Source organism: Entelurus aequoreus, linkage group LG07 (genome assembly GCF_033978785.1).
Source record: "Entelurus aequoreus isolate RoL-2023_Sb linkage group LG07, RoL_Eaeq_v1.1, whole genome shotgun sequence".
NCBI classification, from domain to species: domain Eukaryota; kingdom Metazoa; phylum Chordata; class Actinopteri; order Syngnathiformes; family Syngnathidae; genus Entelurus; species Entelurus aequoreus.
The window spans coordinates 55,196,750-55,220,970 of record NC_084737.1 but is presented as its reverse complement, the minus strand read 5'-3'; the positions used below and the strand labels follow the sequence as shown (position 1 = coordinate 55,220,970).

At 40.7% G+C, this 24,221-nt stretch overlaps 1 protein-coding gene across 3 annotated transcripts in view; it reads right to left on the bottom strand.

Moving 5' to 3' along the window:
- Nucleotides 1-414: 414 nt before the first annotated feature.
- txndc16 (thioredoxin domain containing 16) overlaps nucleotides 415-24,221 on the bottom strand; it is a 43,704-nt gene continuing 19,897 nt past the window's right edge. For 2 of the 3 annotated variants that reach the window (XM_062054007.1, XM_062054008.1), the window contains exons 14-19: nucleotides 21,929-22,065; nucleotides 21,774-21,858; nucleotides 8,576-8,714; nucleotides 8,168-8,355; nucleotides 4,801-4,991; nucleotides 415-2,346 (exon numbers count right to left, since the gene is read on the bottom strand). In XM_062054007.1, coding sequence (XP_061909991.1) covers nucleotides 2,144-2,346; nucleotides 4,801-4,991; nucleotides 8,168-8,355; nucleotides 8,576-8,714; nucleotides 21,774-21,858; nucleotides 21,929-22,065 — 943 coding nt within the window. In that variant the 3' untranslated portion in view covers nucleotides 415-2,143. The remainder of the gene's footprint in view (nucleotides 2,347-4,800; nucleotides 4,992-8,167; nucleotides 8,356-8,575; nucleotides 8,715-21,773; nucleotides 21,859-21,928; nucleotides 22,066-24,221) is intronic. The other variant, XM_062054005.1, reaches the window with a different exon arrangement.

The following is a 24,221-nucleotide window of genomic DNA, read 5'->3' as shown; positions in this document are numbered from 1 at the left end:
TACGCGTACCCCTGGGGATACTTGAAGGTATGCCAAGGGGTACGTGAGATTTTTAAAAAATGTCTGTCAAAAAGAACTGTGAAAAGAAATGCAACAATGCAATATTCAGTGTTGACAGCTAGATTTTTTGTGGACATGTTCCATAAATATTGATGTTAAAGATTTCTTTTTTTGTGAAGAAATGTTTAGAATTAAGTTCATGAATCCAGATGGATCTCTATTACAATCCCCAAACAGGGCACTTTAAGTTGATGATTACTTCTATGTGTAGAAATCTTTATTTATAATTTAATCACTTGTTTATTTTTCAACAAGTTTTTAGTTATTTTTATATCTTTTTTTCCAAATAGTTCAAGAAAGACTACAACAAATGAGCAATATTTTGCACTGTTATGCAATTTAATAAATCAGAAACTGATGACATAGTGCTGTATTTTACTTCTTTATCTCTTTTTTTCATCCAAAAATGCTTTGCTCTGATTAGGGGGTACTTGAATTAAAAAATGTTCACAGGGGGTACATCACTGAAAAAAGGTTGAGAACCACTGCATTAGTGCTCAAACTCAATGGAAGTGAAGACGAAACAAAAATGAGCGTTTATGATTAATCTTGTCTTACATTCGGTGGTTTCTTTTCACACCTTTGTTTCATATGATTGAAGTGCTGCTTTTTATGTTAGTCCATCATTTGGTGTTAGACTAAAATGATTCTATCTTGGCCCTGTGATGAGGTGGCGACGTGTCCAGGGTGTACCCCGCCTTCCGCCGGAATGCATCTGAGATAGGCTCCTGCACCCCCCGCGACCCCAAAAGGGACAAGCGGTAGAAAATGAATGGATTCCCACCACAAAAATGACACTTCCTCTATGATAGACCCATAAAGTCTAAGTAAATCGAATAAGTCTGTCATGACTTTTTCCTGATTATTAATATGATAAAACATTTGAAATTGGAAATGTAGAGGCGGGATCTGGTTCCTATTGGCTGTAACCTGTGTAATGACATGTCAGTCATTGAGATCAGACGTTGCATTCAGGACACAAACAACCATACATACATTTATTATTTGAAATATCAATGTTCAACACACATCGTTTGTGACAAAATTCCTTATTTGGTGTCTAACATCACTGACACGTTTACACATGTTGGAAATATCTTATTTTCATAACTTTTTAACATAAAAAGTTGATTTACACAAGTAAATGTTTTTTCTAGGTGTATAAAAATGCCAGTGTTCTGTACATCTTCTCCTCAAAGTGCTACAACATTGCTTCATATTATTTTATTAGCATGTTTTGCACAGGTTATAAACCCATGTTTTTATATGTTCTTGGCTTTTTGCACTGACACAGCAGATTCCTGAAGGACATTTCATGTCTAAATTCACATTTCAATTTTGATTGGATGAAAGTGAATGCACAGTTTTTACCTACCCAGTGTACAACAAACACATGTTATATATCACAAACATCACTCACAGCCTTTATGGTCCATGTCGTTGTGACATGAGGTTAGATTAGATATTTTTTCAGCTTGATGATTTTGAGAGAAACTTTTTTTTTTACTTCTGGTGCGGGGTTGAGCACACCTGCAGCTGCTCTCTAATTAGTGGTGTTCGTAAGCACAGAGGCTGCGGCAGGAAAATGCCTGATTGTTCCTCTTCATTTTCCATGGTACTTGGTTCCATGACAAGAACGGAGTGTGGGGTCTCCCTTCTATGTACGCCTCCAGTATCTGTTATCACAGTTTAATATTCGTATTCCTGTTTCTCTACTAATTTTGCACTCCACTTTTTCATCGTCTTCTTGCCAGCCTTTCTGTTTTTCTTTTTATCGTCACCTTTAGTTTGTCGTCTGCTGAGAAGAGTTGCTGTTGTATGTTTATATCATTTGTTTTTTTGGACTATTGCACTTTGTAAGCCAGTCATGAAAAGACATTACCGTACTTCTGTCTCTACACCCGGGGTCCAACGTTACAATCAGTTATTTTCAGCAGTATAAAAATAGGTAACAGTGGCAAAAACAGTATGAAATGTCAAGTCAATCCAGGACCAGGTTGGATGGCCTGTCAATCACAGGTGATTGAGCAGGTTTCAGTTGTGCGGCAATGACGCTAGCTGTAGAATAAGAAAATATTCTTTGTTATAACTCTGAGCGATCCATGTGGAACAAAGGATCCATTGACGTTTCTTCCTCCAAGCCTGACTCGGCCGCATCCACATCCTCTTCTTCATCCTCGTCTTCAGCACTGCGTTGGCTGGCAAAGCCGGGCTCCTCCTCATCCATAACTTTGAGGAAGTCATAGAAGTCTACGGTGGGGGGCCAGTCATCGTTTTTTAACATTCCTACAGACCAACCAATCAATCAAATGTATAAGCACATTTAAACAATAAGTCATACTCATTCCACACTAAAAGTAAAATATAATGTACAAATATACACAATACAGTACACTATCAGTAGTATAGTGATTCGCATAGCTGCCTTTCTGCAGTTTTCAGCAGTCCAGAGTTAACCATTGCAATTGTTACGTCATTTTCTATTGTGATACTTTTTTTTAATGTTCTTAAGTTTTCAGAAGTAACATACCCAAATATTGAGCACAACAACTTAGTTTTCTTTAAATTGTGTGTGTGGTTGTGTTCGATAGAATTGAAGCACACTTTTGTTTTTGTGACGAGGAAGAATGGACTGCAACTAAATGGAACGCGAAAACATTGCTTGTACACTATGTATTCAATTTAAAAAATTGGAAAAATGGGTTTTGAAATAAACAACACCCTCCACTGTTGTACGTTGGACCTAGGGATGGGTATATTTTACATTTGAATCGAGCAAGGTGGGTAATAATTTATAGTATGTGATGATAAAGCATAAAATGTACAGCATACATGTACAAAGTAACGACATGACGTAAGTGCAAGATAGTGAAACTCTGTGTGGTTACGTTACCACTAAATTCTTTACACTCGACTTTGTTGTAATCCAAACTTGCAGTTAGGTGAATACAAATTCATATATAATCTAAAAGGTGTCAAATTATGTTTTCTTTTCTACGTTTAAAACATTTTGGTGGTCCACATAACATGTAATGGCAGTTCTTTGGTTAAAATTCTGTATAGATTATGTTTTACAGACCATCTTCAGCTGCTTTCTGACCGTCTATTCAGGATGCCTCCTTTTGTGGCTGGTCTGATTTACGGGCCTCCACTTTGACAGCATCTCCTTTGTAGTAGTTTTTAGCACTTTCCATTGAGTCTACTGACAGATTAAGTGTGAACTAGAAGCGACTTTGTATTAGAAATGGCAACAGCAGAGGATGCATGTGCATGTACGAGCCAGTCTGCCCCACAAGAAGTGGATAGAGAAAAAGAAGGAGCTCATTATCTACAACGTTGGACTACAATGGCGGACCCGCGCCAAGCCCTTTGGGTAAATTTATACCAAAAATGGATAATCCGATGATGTCACCAATTGGGAAAAACATCCCCATATAGGCAAATGGCAAGGCAAGATTGTTTGCCTAATTGCATAATAGGGCCCCTTTCAATGGCTAATGGGATTATAACAGGCAAGCAGTGTGGATTATGTATTGTAGAACATCTTTTCCGACAGCCAACAGGCGGACCAAGCAGCCTGTGGAGCAGCACAGCCGTGTACCTTGCTAGATGCTTTGGATCAAGATTGAGGTGAAGCAACAACAGACTGAAGCGTGGTTATAGTGCTCGTCTGACGACAAGACTAATGTTAGACCGTGACTTCAAATCCATCTGTTCTAACATATTTCATTATCACTCATTGGTAGTGAGCACCTAAATACATGTTATTATTCAAAATGTATTTAATAGGTGTGTGGGGCATATTTAGGATTCAAACCTGGATTATAACTCTATGCAATTAGCTTGTTGTGAGTGGACAATGACAATTAAAGAGAGATGGGGAGGATTATTAGGGAAATAAATCTAATCTAATACCTAAAACACTTACTTTTATTGCAAATGCTGATACAAAATCAGAGAATGTCATGGTCAAGTTAATCCAGACTTTATTAGTGTCTATAATAGACATTACTTGGCTTTTTTCACTATTTGCAGGTGGTTTTGGAGTGTAAACCTTGCAAATGGCGAGGATCATAAGGTTAATATCCTAGATCATCTCTATCTAGACCTGCACTAAGAAGGGTTCGGAACTTCCTTGGCGTCAGCATGTAAATCACAAACATTGAAGCTGATCATTTCCCTTGTCCCTGTATAGCTAAGTGGAAGTTAAAGTGTGTCTGCATGACGTGTCAGCTTGTATGGCACACTGGAGAATATGGTGATCGTTATGCACAGAATGTGCTGCCACAGTATTCTAACTAACATTAGCCCACTATGCACTCAGATGATAAGTGTTATTTGCGGGTGCAAAAAAAGTTTAATCAGTAAAAAAAACAGAGCCATTAGAGCAGACAGAGAAAGGAAATGAGGTAAGCTTTTCTTCTACTTTAAACTCTGACAGAGATCCTGAGTCACTGTAAACGAGTGTCTATTATTATCATTATGACCCTCTTGGGATTGTTGGACAGTTCACATTAGTAACATGCTATGTGGATCTTGCTTTACTAAATATGCACAAGATAGCAATGGGACACTCAAGTCAACCTTAGTTTTTTTTGTAATCAATCCTGGCCTTTGTTAAGAGCATGGTGCCCTTTACGTTCACATCACTTAATGGCAGGAAAGGATGTTCATGCCAACGCATCACTCAACTTGCTTTTAAAACACACATCTGGCTTTTGGGATGTATTTCTTACTTACCTGCAGGAGACTCTTGCGCTTCCTCCACCCTATGCAGCCACTCCAGGACTGACTGGGCCACGATGGAGGTGTAGGGTGGGTACTGGTAAACTCCTTGTTCGGTGGGCAAATGAACGAGAAGCAGTGTCGGGAGGGGGGGCATCGAGTCCAGATAGGAGCCCAGGACTGACATACCAACTGGGGTACGGCCACTGCAATACAACATCAACAATATGTGTCAAATTTAAAGAAACCATGAGCAATATTTTACTTGGCATGCTTTATTTAGCTGTAGATCATAAAAAAATTATGATTATTAATATTGTCTGAAGCTGAAGACAAGAAAACAAGAAATAGTGTGTAGTGTGTACAAGAACTGCACACAATGCTGCACACTTTACTACATAATACTTTTACTACTATACAACATATTATAATTATTACATATTTCTACATATTACTTATTACATTTTACTATTACTACATACAGTATTAGTATTACACATATTGTCATTACTACATACTGCCATTACTACATACAACATAGTGTATGTAGTAATTACTACATATTATGATAAAATGGTGACACAAAGTCAGCAATCCAAGGTCACCAATAAGATGATATTCTTTTTAAGAAGCAGTGTACATTAAACTAGCTGTGTAGTCATGTTTCCTTGAAAGTTGCACCACCAGTTTGTCTCATTTACAGTTTTGGGGCGAATACACACCGAGCTTAGCCAAACAACTCTAATGCAATCTACAGTTACATTTGGGTTGCACACATGCACACACACGCTGTGCATCTGTGGGCGGCTTGCAGGAGATTAGTCCGACTGACATGCACGCAGTATAGACTGTATTGTAATCACTTCTCCACACTTACATATGTACTGTAACATAGCACTCAAATGAAACATGCTAATATTGTGACTTAAGTTTAAACTAGGGATGTTCCGATTAGTGGTTAGGGTTAATTTATTTATGATACCAATTCCGATACCGATCACATGTACTATCTTGTACATTTTTCTATTTATTTTTGGGAGTACTATTGGCAGTTTAAAATATCAGCACAATATTTAAACAATTTCCTTATTCTCTTTTATGAAATACAATTCAAACAGCAAGCAAATCAAAGTCATTAGTACTGTACACAGTAACTAAACTAGAGCAAAATCTACCATCTACTACTCATTCAAATCCTTTTTTTCCCCCTCAAAGTCTTCCTTTGTCCAATGAATTATTCCCTGAATTTGCAAACATTAACAAAAAACAACAATAAAAATATTGACCTAATCACTGTCGACCATATTCTGATATTACCCAATTTATGGATGGATCCACCCTCTTTATGTGTTGTGTACTTCTAGCCGCGACAATACTGACATAGCAGCAGTCTGTGTTTTATAAAAAAAAAGGTGGGTAGGTTTTTTGTGTGTGTAAATTAGTATACTAATGAGTGAGGGACAAAGGAGTGTACTTAGTTCACACTCCAGTCAGCCAGACGGGGACCAGCGTTTGTGATCGCCATTAAAAGGCTTTCATCGGTAATGGCGATCACATACGTTTTTATGAAAATCGGTTAATACTATTTGTTGGAAGTTGATCGGCACATCCTGAGTTCAAACGATTATATTTTAAAAATCAGTTTATCACAATTATAAATTTTGATTAATCATTTTAAACCATAGTTCCTGCAAAAGGGTTGCTTAACGTTTGCTTACATTTTGTTGCCAAAATTGCCACAGGGTACACTCCACCCACATCTCCAAAGTGGGCTGGCTCAGGGTGGAGGACAGAGTAAAACAACTTGCACTGAGCCTTGTCTATAAAATCCGTTACACCTCCCTGATACCGAAGTACATGTCAAGCTACTTCCATAACGTAAATGACCGCCATTACCACAACACCAGGGGGAGCTCCACTAGCCACGTTAAACCCAGATTCCGATCTAACAAAGGTCTTAACTCATTCTCCTTCTATGCCACATCAATATGGAATGCACTCCCAACAGGTGTAAAAGAAAGGGCATCTCTATCCTCCTTCAAAACCGCACTAAAAGAACACCTCCAGTCAATTTCAACCCTTGACTAACACCCTCCCCCCTCCACATCCCAACTCCCCGGATTATAAATAACCAAATGTAAATAATCAAATGTATATACTTGTTCCTTTGCTTTCTGACTCACTATGTTTTTCTGCTCGCTGTACATATCCTACCAAGTCAGACATACACTGTTTCAATGCCCATTTCGCTGATAATGCATTTTTTGATGACTGAAGTGCTGATATCAACTAAACCCTCCTCATCCCACCCCCCGGATTGTAAATATTGTACATAATGTAAATAATTCAATGTATATACTCTGATGATTAACTTGTGTGATGACTGTATTATGCTGATAGTATATATTTGTACCATGAATTGATTTACGTGGACTTAAACAAGTTGAAAAACTTATTCGGGTGTTACCATTTAGTGGTCAATTGTACGGAATATGTACTGTACTGTGCAATCTACTAATAAAAGTTTCATTCAATCAATCAATCAATCCGCCGGCGTTGTCGTCCACTGCTTGTTGTCGATGTACTAGGTTTTGCTTTAATATATCTTAAACTTGTTGTGCTTCAATGATAGGAGACTTTATCGCTGCAATATGTGCAAATTCCTTTGTGGTGTAATTTAAAGTGAAATTTGCCAGCAAGCACACCTGTCGGACTTTCCTCACTCATCTTTGCACTGTCGTACAGTATGCATTGACCTGATCACTGACCATATAGCAACCTGTTTAACTTTTCAGGTAAAGGGGAACTGCCCTTTTTGGGGGGAATTTTGCTTATCATTCACAATTCCTATGTAAGACAAGAACACACATTGTTCTTTTTTATGCACTCTTAGTCGTAAAATAGAGGTGGCTAACAATGGAAGTTACAGCTAATGGGAGTAAAACATCTAAAATCCGCCAACAATACCTCATTTATATTTTGTGACTTGAATTAAATTGAGCAAAATATATAAATATTTGTTTTTATGAATGTGCCTGTTACTACATTACATTTCTACCCACAGCACGTATATAAAATGGTAATGGAGGTTTTTGGAGAAATAGAGCGACTCCCATTGGCTCCATTGTTAGCTGACTAATGTTAACGTTAATTTACGAGTTAGAATGCATAAAAAAAGAAACACATATGTGTTCTTGTCTTACATAAGGATCGTGAGTCATAGCCAATATGAAAAAGTGCTGTTCACATTGACGTAAATGGGTATGCGCAGTTAAAATAAATTATGTGATTAATCGGCATTTATACATGGTTAAGCATGAGTTAACGCATTAACTTTGACAGCCCCAGTTTAAACACACACACAAGCACAAATTCAGCATACAGGTGGATCCAACAGGTCACGTATCGCTCCATCCTGTCGCCTCCCAAATCCTGTACTCTCTTCATCTCCTCCACCAGTGCCTTGTTCTGCTTCAGCCCGATCTCGTCCTCCTCTTCCCCAACGAACAGCAAAAGAAGAGCTTTGCCCAGGCTGAGGAAGGATGGCAGGTTTTCCACTGTCACTTCAGGCTCAAGACACAAAGGAGGCAAAAACAAGTACCATTAATACAGGAGCAGACACAAAGCAAGCAATAAGTAATAAAATCAAGTAATAAGTAACTATATCAGTATCCATATTGGCAATGCAGTCCTGCATTTAAATTGTTTGCGCATTTCATCCTTCCCACAGGCATCGCTCAACTAATGCTTGCAAAGAAAAACACAGGTACAGATAAAGTGTAAAACTTACCAAAGGATCTAGCAATGCGGCATCAATGTCGGACAGCAAGTCATCTACAGAAGAGGACAGGGACAATACAGAGGGCCGGGAGTGACCCCACGATGGAAATAATAAAACTGCAGGAAGGCGGACAGAGTGGTCTGCAGCCCTGTAAACACCCCCCCCCCCCCCCCCCCACACACACACACACACACACACACACACACACACACACACACACACACACACACACACACATTGTATAGCAGTTACACCACTGACTCATGCACTTTTGTTTGAAATGGCCAACAGTAACAGAATACTTTACGGGACAAAGCACTATATTCAAGTAGTGAAAGTAGCGAGATACAAAAGTAGTCTGTTTCATCAACTTTCTTAAACGATGGACATACTTGATTGAAAAATCCAGATATACAGTTCATCCGGAAAGGATTCAAAACGCTTCACTTTTTCCACATTTTATTATGTTACAGCCTTATTCCTCAAAATGATACACACCTGGGTGCGACGTCAGATGCGTCAGTAATGCTGTAGTCTCGCGAGAGAGAGCGTACGTGACGCGGGGAAAAAAATAGAGTCAAGTGGCACACTCAGCTGCCAAACAATTCTGATTCATTCAGAAAATGCAGCAAATAAAACTTAAATATCAAAATCTGGAGGCACTTGAAGGCTACATCGAAGAGTGCTACGACCGTCTCGTCATGGGGAAGCCATCTAAGACGCCAACGTCTAAAAGAAGCCGCCCGGAGGACTAACCTGGCCATGTGTCACCACCCGGTACAAACTTCACCGACATCCTGGATTCCATCGACAAGAGGCTGACTTGTTTGGATGGCCGCCTCGCACTTGTTGAGGTGCTCCACAAGGAATTCCAAGCCATCCGTGAGAGTTTGGAATTCGGACAACAGCAGGTCATGTCTCTCGCCAAGGAGAACGCCACTCTTCATGAGACTGTAAAATCCCTCACCGACGGAGTGACGCAACTCACCCGGGACAACAAGAGCATGAAGGAGACGATGCTGGACCTCCAGGCGAGAAGCATCAGGGACAATCTGGTCTTCGCGGGGATACCGGAAAAGACCAAGGAAGATCCAGAGGAAACCATCAAGTCCTTCATGGAACATCAGCTCAAGCTTCCAGCAGACACCATCAGGAACATCACCTTCCATCGCGTCCACCGGCTTGGAGCCAAAAAGCCGGAGAACAGGAGGCCGAGACCCATCATAGCCAAATTCGAACACTTCAAGCAGAAGGAGCGAGTGAGGAACCAGGGTCGAGAGCTGAAAGGATCCAACTTCAGCATCAACGACCAGTTTCCAAAGGAAATTCTCGACCGGCGACGCCATCTGTTTCCGCTTCGCAAGAAGTTTATCACCGAAGGATGCCGTGCAGTCATCGCGGTGGATAAACTTTTCATCAACGGCCAACTTTACCGTGATCCGGAAGCCACGCCGTGGCTGTATTATTAGCGTCTGAAACACGGTAAATGTTGTATTTTGTTTTTGTTATTTCATTATGCTTCAATCCCTCTCTTTTTTTTTTTCCCCCTCTTGCTCACAATACACCTGTGCGTCATCATAGCGCACATGTAAACACCATACGCTCTCTCTCTCTCTTTTGGTAAACCAACATGTTTACTGTTTTACTTTTTTGTTTTCCTTTTTATGTTACGTATTTCACTACCTGTTTAATCCACCACTCTCTTCTTTTCTTTTTTGTTTTGTTTTTCTCTTTCTATTTCTCCACCTGTTGTGTGTGTCCCCTTGTCGTCATCAGCATTTACACTCACAGCTAATACATGCACAACTATACACACTATACACACCTACATATATGCATGATAGGCTTACATTTAGATACAGACATGCATTATTTACACATAAAGTACACACATACATCCACACACTTAGTTACAGTCTAGTTTAGTATGTCCACTGTGCAGTTTGTCACTTGGAATGTGCGTGGAGTCGGGTCAAAGGAAAGAAATATAAAAATTCTTAATCATTTGAAGAGTATGCAAGCTGACATTGCTTTACTACAAGAGACTCACCTCTCCAAGTCCGATACCTCAGAACTGCATTCATCGCAATACCCACACACATACTTTGCTAGTTACAACTCCAAACAGAGAGGCGTAGCCATTCTCATTAGTAGAAAGGTCAACTTTACATTCCATAACTCCATTACTGACATAGAGGGAAGATACATCATTCTTAATATTTCTGTTGACGGGAGAAACTTATGTATCACCAACATTTATGGTCCAAATGTTGATGACCCCTCCTTTTTTCACACTTTCTTCTCTTCACTTTCTCCTCACTCAAACCACTGCTTGATTCTAGGAGGGGACCTCAACTTAGTATTTAATCCAAATATAGATCGGTCCAGAGTGACTGGGAGTCACCGTGAGTCTCAATCAGTGGTAATACTTAAGCAATATATGAACGATTATGGTCTTTGCGATGCCTGGCGTTCTTATCACCACACTCTTAGGGAATACACTTATTTTTCCCCAGTTCACCACTCATTCTCTCGCATTGATTACTTTTTAACTAGTAGCTCAATTTTATCTGATATCGCAAACATTCACATTCATCCTATCATCATCAGTGACCATGCACCTGTCTCACTTTGCCTCACTAACAAAACTATAACTGCACCTATAAAACAATGGAGACTTAATACATCATTACTAAAGGACCCAGACTTCCTCAACTATTTTGAGAAAGAATGGACAGATTTTTTTAGATTTTAATGATCAACCAGAAATCACGGCGTGCATTCTCTGGGAGGCCGCAAAAGTAGTTATGCGAGGAAAAATAATTTCTTATTAATCATACAAGAAAAAAAAGGAACGTTTACTAGAGCAGGAACTTGAAAATGAAATAAAAATATTAGAAATAGCTTATGCGAACTCACAAAATGAACATACTCTGAACGAACTGAGAAAACTCAAATTAGATTTAAGAGAAATAATTGATAAGAAAAGTCAATTCCTGCTCCAGAGGTTACGCTTAGAAAAATTTGAACATGACAATAAACCAAGCAAATATTTGGCTAACCAACTAAAATTAAACAAAGAAAAAAACTCCATACCATCCATTAAGGACTCAGCTGGGAACATTACTCACGTTCCTGAGGAAATTAACTCCATATTTAGAGACTTTTACAGAAACTTGTATACACCCCAGATTGACCCATCTCTTTCAGACATTGAGACATTTCTCAATGGTATAGACTTACCTAAATTAAATACAAGGCAGGTATCAAATTTAGATCTTGCTATTTCTGTAGATGAACTTCACGATGCTCTTCAACAGATGCCAAACAATAAAGCACCAGGGCCTGATGGGTTCCCTGTGGAGTTCTACAAAACATTCTGGTCACTGCTAGCTCCGATATTTACGAAAATGGCTTCAGAGATTAAAGAAAACTCATTCCTTCCTCCAAATATGAACTCTGCCACAATCAGTCTCTTGCTAAAACCTGATAAAGACCCAACACTTCCATTCAGTTACCGGCCAATCTCCCTGATTAATGCTGATCTTAAAATTATCTGCAAAGTATTAGCTCAAAGATTAGAAAAAGTCATTCCATATATAGTACATCCTGATCAAACAGGTTTCATCAAAGAGAGACAATCGTCCAACAATGTTTGCCGTCTACTCAATGTGATAGACTATTCTGTTATTCATAATTCAAAAACAGCTGTTGTTTCATTAGATGCTGAAAAAGCGTTTGATAGAGTGAATTGGAATTTTCTTTTAGCTACTCTACAGAAATTTGGATTTGGAGACTCATTTATAGAATGGATCAAGGTCCTATATAGTTTCCCTACAGCCTCGGTTAGAACGAATAGCCAAATCTCCCCAAGGTTTAATCTTATGAGGGGCACAAGGCAAGGGTGTCCACTTTCTCCGTCACTGTTTGCTATATTTATTGAACCTCTTGCAACCGCAATTCGACAGCATGCAAATATTAAAGACATCCATACCGCAACCGTTCATCAAAAAATAAGCCTTTATGCTGATGATGTATTACTTACTTTTCTTACAAAATCCACATTCTTCTCTTCAAGATACAATCTCACTTATCAATAAATTCAGTTCTATTTCAGATTACTCAATCTACTGGTCCAAATCTACTGTGTTACCAATTAATTTTGACTTTCAGAGCACCTCATCGATTCCACTGCATAAAGGGAACATTAAATACCTGGGAATCAATATTTCCTCCACATTGTCAGATCTGAATCGCTTGAATTACTCCCCAATCTTAAAATTGATTGAAGATGATCTGGCGCGTTGGAAAGCACTGCCAATCTCACTTATGGGAAGGGTTTCTACTGTGAAAATGATGGTCTTGCCTAGGGTTAATTATCTCTTTTCAATGATTCCAACCAAACCTTCTCAAATCTGGTTTAAATCACTAGACTCACACATCAATCAGTTTCTTTGGAAGAGTAAACCAGCACGAATCAGCCTTAAAACTTTACAAAAACCAAAAGAATACGGGGGTCTAGAACTCCCAAACTTTTCATATTACTTCCTTGCAAATAAACTACAATATATATTAAAATGGACCAATCCCACTTTATTAGATAGTTTATGGTTAGAGATTGAACAATCACTTAGCCAGGAGATCCCAATTTCTAACTTGCCCTTTATTAGCCAAATTCTCCGAAAACACAACTGCTTCAAAAGTATTAATATACGCACTACCTTAACAGCTTGGTGGGAGTTTTTGAAAATAACTGGATCCCCGCTCACTCCCTGTCAATTTACGCCTATTTGGAATAATCCTGATTTTCTTTCAAACAAGAAGCCATTGAACTTTCCAACATGGTATGATAAAGGAGTCAGATGTCTTGGGGATATCATCAATGCAAACAGTTTTATCTCTTTTAAAAGTTTAATAACACAATATGCAATCAATCCTAATAAATTCCTAGAATATATACAAATCAAATCTGTAATTAGCGCAAGATTCAACAAAACAACATGGGAAAGTAATCCTACGACCGTTAAATTCTTCAAAACATCTGCCCCCAAAGCTTTATCCAAATTATATGCTCTCTTATCAAAAATAGATAACACAATAAGTATCCCAACTTCCAAATGGCATTCAGACGTATCCACAAGCCTTGACCCAGAATTCTGGAAACAAATATGCCTCAATACTTCTCGTTTGATTAAGAATCCGAATTTACGACTGATTCAGCTCAAAATACTTTACAGAATACATTACACCGGTCTAAGAATGTATAAAATGGGTTTAGCTGACGCTAACATTTGTGTACACTGCTCAGATAATAAGGTAGATAACTACTTACACTCAATGTGGTCCTGTGCTCCCGTGAGTAACTTTTGGCTTGGAGTGTGCGAGAACCTATCATTAGCGTTAGATTCCTATTCCCATCTCCCCCGCACTCTGCCTGTTGGGTGATCTCTCCGCAACTGACTTTGATATAAACAAAACATAGGGGCAGGGGGTTGCGCCCGTGGGGCCGGGGCCTTGCCGCCGTCGGGCGGGGGTCGGCTTGTGCCCCTCTGGCTTCGGGTGTCCGTGGGCTTCCTCCTTCCCCTGGGGCGCGGGGCGGGGTCTGTCCGGGGTCGCCCTACGCTGCGGCTGTGCGGGCCCGCCTGGTGCCGGGTTGGGGGGGCTGCTTGCCTCCCTTGTTGGGGCCCCGGCGGTGCTGCCCGACTGCCCTGCGGGGGTCTCCCTCCTGTGTTTTACTCCGCCCTTATTTATTTATTATTTTTATTTATATATATACTTATATATTTTTTTTAAATTATCTATTTAATTTTATTTATTCTGTTAAATCATATATGTGTATATATAGGTGTGTGTGTGTGTGTGTGTGTACGTTTGTATGTATGTATGGTGGAATCTGTGTGTATGTATGTAGGTACATGTGTGTGTGTCGCTGCCCCGGTGTGCATTGCTGATCGCGGCACCAGGCCTGCAGAGATGCCATGGCATGCCGGCTGTGGGCGCGGGGCTGGGCCCTTATGGCTTTTTGCCGGATACTTATAGCACACACAGTCACACAAATATAGGACTTTGGGGGATTGTCCTGCGGGGAGGCATGGCGGGAGGTTGAGGATGCTTCCTATGGGGCTCCAGTCCTCCTGTCTTGTCCCCTGCTCGTCCATCCCTCAATCTTAGCTGCATATTAGACACTTAGGATTTGGAGGGCTCGGCTTGGTTGGGACCCACCAAGACCTTGATGTCCCCCAATTTTAATCGCATTATTAGTTCCCACAAGCATACATATCTCACTCACGCTACAGTACACGCATCAATAGGGACTGGAGGTCGGCTGTAATGGCTGACCTCCTAATTTTAACTACACAGTAGACACTCTGGGGGCCTTGTACACATGCATGTGGGGGGGTTGGGGTTCGGCACACCCCTCATAGCCGCGTCGGCCGGCGCGGATTCCGGGGACTGCGTTCTGGTGGCCTGCCAGGCTTTTATTAATTTATTATTATTATTTTTTATATATGTATATATATATATATATATATATATATATATATATATATATATATATATATATATATATATATATATATATATATATATATATATATATATATATATATATATATATATGTGTATGTGTGTATGTATATATATATATATATATATATATATATATATATATATTTTTTTTTTTTTTTTTTTTTAATTTTATTTTATTTATTTTTTTTTTTTTTTAAATAATTTTTATTATTAACTTACTTTATTTTATTTAATTATTTGTATTTGTTATTTTTAATTTAATTTAATTTGTATTTCATTTTATTATTATTATTATATTTTTTAAATTATTATTATTTTTGTTTAATCTTATTATTTATTTGTGTGTGGCGTCGCGCGGGTCTCGCTTCCTGTTGGGTGGGGTCCGTGCCCATGTGGCCCGACCTTGCGCTGTGGGGTCTCTGTTGGCGACGTGTCTGGTCTGGATACTGTGTCTCGGTTGTTTGGGCGGTGGTGTGTTTGTGCGGGTTTGGGTTGGGGTGGTGGGGTCTTTTGGTGGGGGGGGTGTTGGTGTCTCTTGTTTGCGTGTTGGCGTTTGGGCTTGCTGGCGGGCTGGCGCTGGCTGGTCTCTGTGATCCTGTTGGCGTGTGGTTGCCGGTCGCGGGTTTTTTTTGATCGCTTTGATTTGATTGGGTGGTGCTGGCTGTCTGGGGGTGTTGTGGCTGCTGTTTCTGCTGCCGTTTGTTTGTGGTGTGGGCGCCCGTGGCTGCTGGGTCTGGTGCAGGGGGTGGCTGATGTTGTGACTGGTGGCAGCGCGCGCGCGTGGTGGTTGTCGGGGCTGACAAACTGTGTATATGTATGTGTGTGTGTGTGTATGTATGTATGTATGTATATATATGTGTATGTGTATGCATGTGTATGTGTGTGTATGTGTACATGTGTATGTTTATGTGTATGTATATATCAGGGGTCGGCAACCTTTACCACTCAAAGAGCCATTTTGGCAAGTTTCACAAATTAAAGAAAGTAATGGGAGCCACAAAAAAATTTTTTAAATGAAAAACACCGCATAAAAAGCTTAAATGCTTTGTGCTATGTTAACCAGGGGTCTCCGACACACGCACCGGCACGCACTTTAATGTGGAAATTTGATGTTAGTGCAGCCTGCAAGTTTTGAATGAATGGCGCTTGATAGCGTCATACTTGCCAACCCTCTCATTTTTCCCGGGAGACTCCCGAATATCAGAGCGTGATGACACTGCATTTGGCGCCCTCTACAGTCTGCCCTAAAAGTGTACCTGCTCGACTACATGTAGATTGCAGTTTCAGCTTGCTCACGTAAGTGACAGCAAGGCGTAGTAGCTCAGCAGCCACACATCTTACACTGACGGTACCAATACCCAGAATCCCATGCAGCCCTAACTCTTCCGCTCAACCAACGCACGGAGAGGGGGGGGGGGGGGGGTTGATGTGTGTGGGGATTTGGTGGTAGCGGGGGTGTATAATGTAGACCGGAAGAGTTAGGGCTGCATGGGATTCTGGGTAATGGTTGTGTTGTGTTTATGTTGTGTTACGGTGGGATGTTCTCCAGAAATGTGTTTTTCATTCTTTTTTGGTGTGGGTTCACAGTGTGGCGCATATTTGTAACGTAACAATGTTAAAGTTGTTTGATACGGCTACCGTCAGTGTAAGCTGTGTGGCTGATGAGTAAGTATGCTTTGCTGTCTCCTGTGTGTGCAAGTAATAACCCACATATGCGGTCCTCTCCAAGGTTTCTCATAGTCATTCACCGACGTCCCACTGGGGTGAGTTTTTCCTTGCCCGTATGTGGGCTCTGTACCGAGGATGTCGTTGTGGCTTGTACAGCCCTTTGAGACACTTGTGATTTAGGGCTATATAAATAAACATTGATTGATTGATGCAACATGTGGCTGGACTGGCACGCTGTATGTAAATGCTATAGAGGACAATTACTGCAGTGCAATTAGGGCACGCCCTTTATTTAGTAATTAGAGTGTAAATAGGATTATTTTTTCCCTGGGAGTTATCTAGGAGAGACACTGAGATCCATAAACCTCCTGGGAAAATCGGGGGGGTCGGCATGTATGTAGCTGAGCCGCATCAGAGTTGTCAAGGAGCCGCATGCGGCTCCGGAGCCGCGGGTTGCCGACCCCTGGTATATATATATGTATGTATATTTCTGGGGGTACGTTCTGGGCCTGCCTGTCGGGTGGGGGTCGGCGCCTCAGGCTACTGCATCCGGACTGCGTGTCTGGAGCTCCTGGGTCCCACCGTCCATCCCTTCCGGGTGCCCGTCTTGGTTGGGGCCTGCTGGGTCTGGTCCCTGCGTCTACTGTGGTAGCTTGGTGCTGCAGGGTATCCCAAGGTGCTGCGAGTCGGCCAGTTGTTGGGGTAGCGACCTTGTGTGTCAGCATGTCTGTGATCTTCTTTTAATTCTTTTTTTTAATTTTTTTTTTTATAAATAGATTTAATTATTTATTTCTTCTTATTTTTTAATATATTTTATCAATATTATTATTATTATTATTATGTATTTATTTATTTATTTCCCCTACCTCAGGGGGGGGACTCGGCGGGGCGGTTGCTGGTTGTTCCATCTCCATCGTTGGGGTCCCTGCGGGTGGGGTGGGTGGTTCCCGTGGCCCCGTGCTGGGTGGTCCTGTGGCGGCCGGCTTGGGTGGGGTGGCCGTGGGCTGGCCTCGCCGCGCTCTCCGGGTGTGGGGGGGGGGCTCGTGGGGGCCCGGTTGCCGGTGGGGCGGGGGCGGTCTTCCCGTCCGATTGCGGGGGGTCTCCGGGACCCTCGGGCGGGGCGTCCCGCCTTTCTGTCCGTGTGGGGTGTGGTCTCTCGCTGGCTTGGGGTCTGGCTGCCCCCTGCTTTTCTCGTGCCTTGTCCTCTGCCGGGTGCGTCTGTCTGCGGCCTGCTGCTGGCCCTTGTGGGCGGCGCGGTGGGCCAGGCTCTGGGGTTCCTGTCGCTGTCCGGCTTGGCTGCGTGGGGGCGGTGGCCCCTGGTTCCCTGGGCACCACACCTACTGTTTGTGGGATGGGCTCTCGGGGAGGCTGGGGCCGTACTCTGGCTCCCGCACACACTGGGAGTCAAATGTATTGTACATGCAAATTCACATATACTCACACACATACATAGGTACCTACGCTCCCACATACATATACAAATAAATACAGTACATATTTACACACTCAAAGTTCGTACATCCACACGCACATTCATTATACAAACATACTGTATACACATACTGTACATATACATTCACTGTAAAAACATACGTATACACATACTGTACATATACACTCACTGTACAAACACACACATACACATACTACACATATACATTCACTGTACAAACACACACATACATATACTGTACATATACATTCACTGTACAAACACATATATACACATACTGTACATATACATTCACTGTTCAAACACACATACTGTATACACATACTGTACATACACATTCGCTGTACACACATATACACATACTGTACATATACATTCACTGTACAAGCACACATATACACATACTGTACATATACAAGTACATATGCACACATACACTCATGCACATAATCACGTTTCATCAAACATATATTAACGTTGTTGCCCTAGGGTAAACTGGGTATAACACATTGCACACTGACAAAGCTTAACCTATTGTTACTATAACAATCTACAAGGTTAATGTAGGTTGCTTCTCTTTCTTCCCCTCCATTTTTCTGCATTCTTTCGTATCTCAAGTTATCATTACGTATATGTATTGTTGCATTTGAACAATTGTATTGTTGATAATAAAGGTAAAGTATTGGTATTGTTTATTATCAATAGCACTACTTCTATTGGTATTCATATTGCTCCATTTTTAGTGTAATAATGCTCATGGTCATTTCTGTATTTTTTTTTTATTTTCGCTAACTGCTTATTTGCTATTACTTTTACCATCATATTTGTACATGTCGTATTTGCTGATGTTGCTCTGCTGTTGTTGTGTTTGTTGTTGTTGTTTTTGTCTCTCTGTCTAATCCCCCTCTTGTCCCCACAATTCCCCCCTCTGTCTTCCTTTTTCTCTCTTTCTATCCCCTCCTGCTCCGGCCCGGCTGCACCAAATGATAATATAAATACATTTAATAAAGTCAAAATACAAGTAAGGCAACAAGAGAAGTATCCTACACTTCTCTTTTGTAAAGTAAATCTGAACAGCCGATATGGGCATCTACATCTGCTATATGATTTGCCCGAGAAGCTGGGCAGGACATTATTTTAAAAAAAAATATATATATATACAGTATATATATATATATATATATATATATATATATATATATATATATATATATATATATATATATATATATATATATATATATATATATATATATATATAAAATGATACACACAATACCCTAGAATGACAATGTTAAAAAGTTTTTTGAAAAGATTTTTGAAAATGTATTAAAAATACAAAAATAAAAAATCACATGTGCATAGGTATTCACAGCCTTTGCCATGAAGCTAAAAAGTGAGCTCAGGTGCATCCTGTTTCAACTGATCATCCTTGAAATGTACATTCAACTAAATTAGAGTCCAGCTGTGGTAAATTCAGTTGGTTGGACATGATTTGGAAAGGCACACTTGTCTATATATAAAGGTCCGACACTAAACAGCGCATGGCAAAGCACAAAATAAGCATGAAGTCGAAGAATTGAAGGAATTGTCTGTAGACCTCGAGACAAGATTGTCTTGAGGCACAAAACTGGGAGAGGGTACAGAAAAATCTGCTGCCAATGAGCACATTGGCCTCCATCATGGTAAATGGAAATGTTTAGAACCACCAGGACTCTTCCTAGAGCTGGCCAGCAGTCTAAACTGAGCAATCGGGGGAGAAGGGCCCTGGTCAGGGAGGTGACCAAGAACCAGATGATCATTCTGTCAGAGCTACAGCATTCCTCCGTGGAGAACCTTCCAGAAGGACAATCATCTCTGCAGCAATCCACCAATCAGGCCTGTATGGTAGAGTGACCAGACGGAAGACATTGCTTCGTAAAAGGTTTGCCAAAATGCACCTAGACTTCTGGTCTAAAGAGATGAAGATTGAACTCCTTGGCATAAATGCCAGGCATCAGACTTGGAGGAAATCAGGCACCGCTCATTACCAGGCCAATACCATCCCTACAGTGAAGCATGGTGGTGGCAGCCTCATGCTGTGGGGATGTTTTTCAGCGGCAGGAACTGGGAGACGAGACAGAGGGGAAGATGAATGCAGCAATGTACAGAGACATCTTGGATGAAAACCTGCTCCAAAGCACTCTTGAACTCAGACTGGGGCAACGGTTCATCTTTCAGCAGGACAACGACCCTAAGCACACAGCCAAGATATCAAAGGAATGGCTTCAGGACAACTCTGTAAATGTCCTTGAGTGGCCCAGCCAGAGCCCAGACTTGAATCTGATTGAACATCTGGAGACATCTAAAAATAGCTGTGCACCGACACTTCTCATCCAACCTGATGGAGCTTGAGAGGTGCTGCAAAGAGGAATGGGTTAAACTGCCCAAAGATAAGTGTGCCAAACTTGTGGCATCGTATTCAAAAATACTTCAGGCTGTAATTTCTGCCAAAGGTGCATCAACAAAGTATACTACAAAATATACTGGTCACTGCTAGCTCCAATATTTACAAAAATGGCCTTAGAGATTAAAGAAAACTCATTCCTTCCCAACACTTCTGTCCAGTTACCGGCCAATCTCCTTGATTAATGTTGAGTTTGAAATTATCTGCAAAGTATTAGCTCAAAGATTAGAAGAAGTCACTCCATATATAGTACTTTCTATTTTGTTAGTCATAATCTAAAAACCGCTGTTGTTTCATTAGGTGCTGAAAAAACATGAGAGTAAATTGGAAATTTCTTCTAGTTACTCTACAAAAATTTGGATTTGGAGATTCATTTATAGCATGGATCAAGGTTCTATATAGTTTTCCTACAGCATCAGTTAGAACTAACAGCAAAATCTCTCCAAGGTTTCATCTTATGAGGGGCACTAGGCAAGGTTGTCCACTTTCTTGGAGGCAGCCACCACAGTTCACATACTTCACACAAAAGTTATAATTTCTTTGTGATTGTTGGTCCAAAGCAAATTAAGATTTTGGCAAAATGAGGGTAATGAGTTATTTTTTTTGTTAATTCGGTGTATTTTTTTCTACTCTTTTTTGCACCGTCTGGTGCGTGTTATAGAGCATGCTGGTCAGGAAACACTACATGAATGTAGCAGCAGAATGCATCAAATACGGCCGCAAAATTATACTTTGATGAATTAAACCATATTTTATTTTACGTTTATGAGCTGGATTATGTTTACAATTACTATTTTGGTTGATTTCCTTAGGAAAACTAACAACAGAACGACTGTAATTGCATGCTTCCGCACTGGTCATTGGTAGCAAAGATGGCGCCTCTCGTTTAGTTGGCCATACTTTCTATACAAGACTCTGCCACAGTTTGAGAATCACTGCACTTTACAATAATATAAGATGCATGTTGTTGTTATGCTAACCACAAATTCCACAAGGCCACATTTTGGCTATTGAAAATACCAAAAGAAGATTTACATATTACTGCAGCAAACTGGCCAAAAATAAAACATTTTGTGACTGTGAGGACTTTAAAAAGGAGGAAGGCCTACCATTCCTGTGCCAGCCCATCTGTCAGTAGCGCGCTCAGAACTCTGCCTCGTAACAACTTTGCTGCTTTGTTAAACACAGATACACCTGCCAAGAAAAGAGACGTCACAATGGCGTCACACATGACATCACACAACCCACTACCCTCCTCTCTTACGTGAATGTGTGTGTGTCTGGAACAGTCCCAGCACTCTGTCGGGGTTGTAGCCCGCTAGCTGAGGATGTGGCACCTCATGAAGGAATGATGATATTTCCTGTGGAATAGATAGTGCTTGCGGAGAGACCAAGAGGCTCCTGGATGAAAAACAACACACACTCTTAGTAAATAATAATGACCCATATGTCGGAAACACTCTAAAATGTTTCCTATAGTTTTGCGTTTGGGTTCATCAAATTCCTAAATGAAGTATAGGAGACATTTAGGTGTGGTTGTCATCTGACAGTCACGTGAGTATCCCAAATATGACTTTGACTATTTTGTGTCTATATTTTTTCTTCTATGTTGATTTGTGGATGTTTATAAATGGCTCATAAAGCATTTTGTGTGTGTGTTTGTTTGGGTGAAGATATCTTTCATGGTCAACATCACATGCATTTTGCTACTTTATCACAGCTGTAATCATGTCCAAAACAAACATCCCTTTCGGGACACAAACGTCAAAGCTTTCTTCATTATAGCTAATTTCATTACTATAGTCGTATCTCGGTCTTCATACGTACCACTTTTAGGATCAATGTAGGAATCAGAATAATCTTTAGTGACCCAGTATGTAACACACAAGAAATTTGACTTGGTACTGTGCTCTTTTTGGTGAATATTTTCACCAAATATATTTCAGGGTTGTCCTACTGTTGTACACTGTCTCGGTTTTAGTACGGTTAAAAACATGTTGGTGACATGGTCTCTGCAATTTTTTTATGAAGTACGGCTGCGAAATAAGCCACCATTACCCTAACCCAAATAAAGTTGTAGCATGCATGCAGTGATAGTCCTAGCAAAGTCAACAAGAGTCTTATAGTCCGAGTTATCAGACTGTCACTGAACGCACTACACTACTACAGTAAGTCTCGGCAGACAATCAAGGGTAATATGGCACTGTCCTATGTAGATTTGTATGAGCCTGGTCTTGCACTGACACCTTGATGCCAGAGATGGAATTTGCTAGTGCTTAAGAGAGATACATGTGTTTCTTGCGGTCCGCCACTTTAAATGTACCTGGTGTGCTCAGATTGCCTGGAAGATTACTTCCACCCTGTATCCCATGCTGATGTAAATGGAGGAGGGGTGAGCAGACAGTTTGCCAGAGAAGTTAAAGTTAAAGTCCCAACGATCATCACACACACACACACTGGGTGTGGTGAAATTTGTCCTCTGCATTTGACCCATCCCCATGTTCACCCCCTGGGAGGTGAGGGGAGCGTGCACCGCGCTCGGGAATCATTTGGTGATTTAACCCCCAATTCCATCCCTTGATGCTGAGTGCCAAGCAGGGAGGCAATGGGTCCCATTTTTATAGTCTTTTGTATGACTCGGCCGGGGTTTGAACTCATGACCTTCCAGTCTCAGGGCAGACACTTTAACCACAAAACCACTGAGCTGAGAGAATGTAACACTACATGTAAGCATGTAAGACTGCTACCTCACGGCAGTATGAGGTGTTGTGCCATAAAGTTGTGTGATTGCATCAGTTGAAATCATGCATTCTTGAATATACTGGAACAAGAGTGTAAAGAAAGTATCTGGAATGGATTAACTGGCTTTACATTATTTCTTATAATGTAGGAAAAATAGCTTCACTTTGCATAGGATTTGGTTTTAAGTGGACACTTTGGAACTGACTAATAACAACAACTGAGGTAACACTATACAATTGTGTGGGTTATCAAGAATAATCGGTGAGAAGGGATCGCATTACAGTTGTTCTATGACCCCACTATGTTGTGTGTGTGTGTTTCTTGTATGTAAAAGTAAACCAAAATATCAGTGCATTCACACTAGCCAATCATGCTGGACTTTGCTATTGTTATAACTATACCTATATACAAGTTTATTAACATTAAAGAAAACAACACACTGGTCTTTCCTCGTCTCCCACCGTGGTTACAGTGAAGTCAAGTGCTACATACGCTTTATCATATTCTGGTACAACTAAAAAAGCATGTTCCCCAAGGTCACACACGCCCCCGCCCCGGCATTGCACCGTGCCCCACTATTTGAGAAGGACTGCCCTACAGTAAGTCAGCTGGAATGAGCCAGCTTACCTGTGACATGAAGAAGAAAAAAGTATTTCTGCAATAAACTGAAAGGTGAAATCATAGAAAAATAGGTGGCCTTGATACTCAGTGTACTGTTGACAGCAGTCTACATCTGTACCTGGAGACTGCTAAATAAAGCTATGATGTGTTAACCCATATTAGTACAAAGCATTTAAAGAATACTGATGGCTACA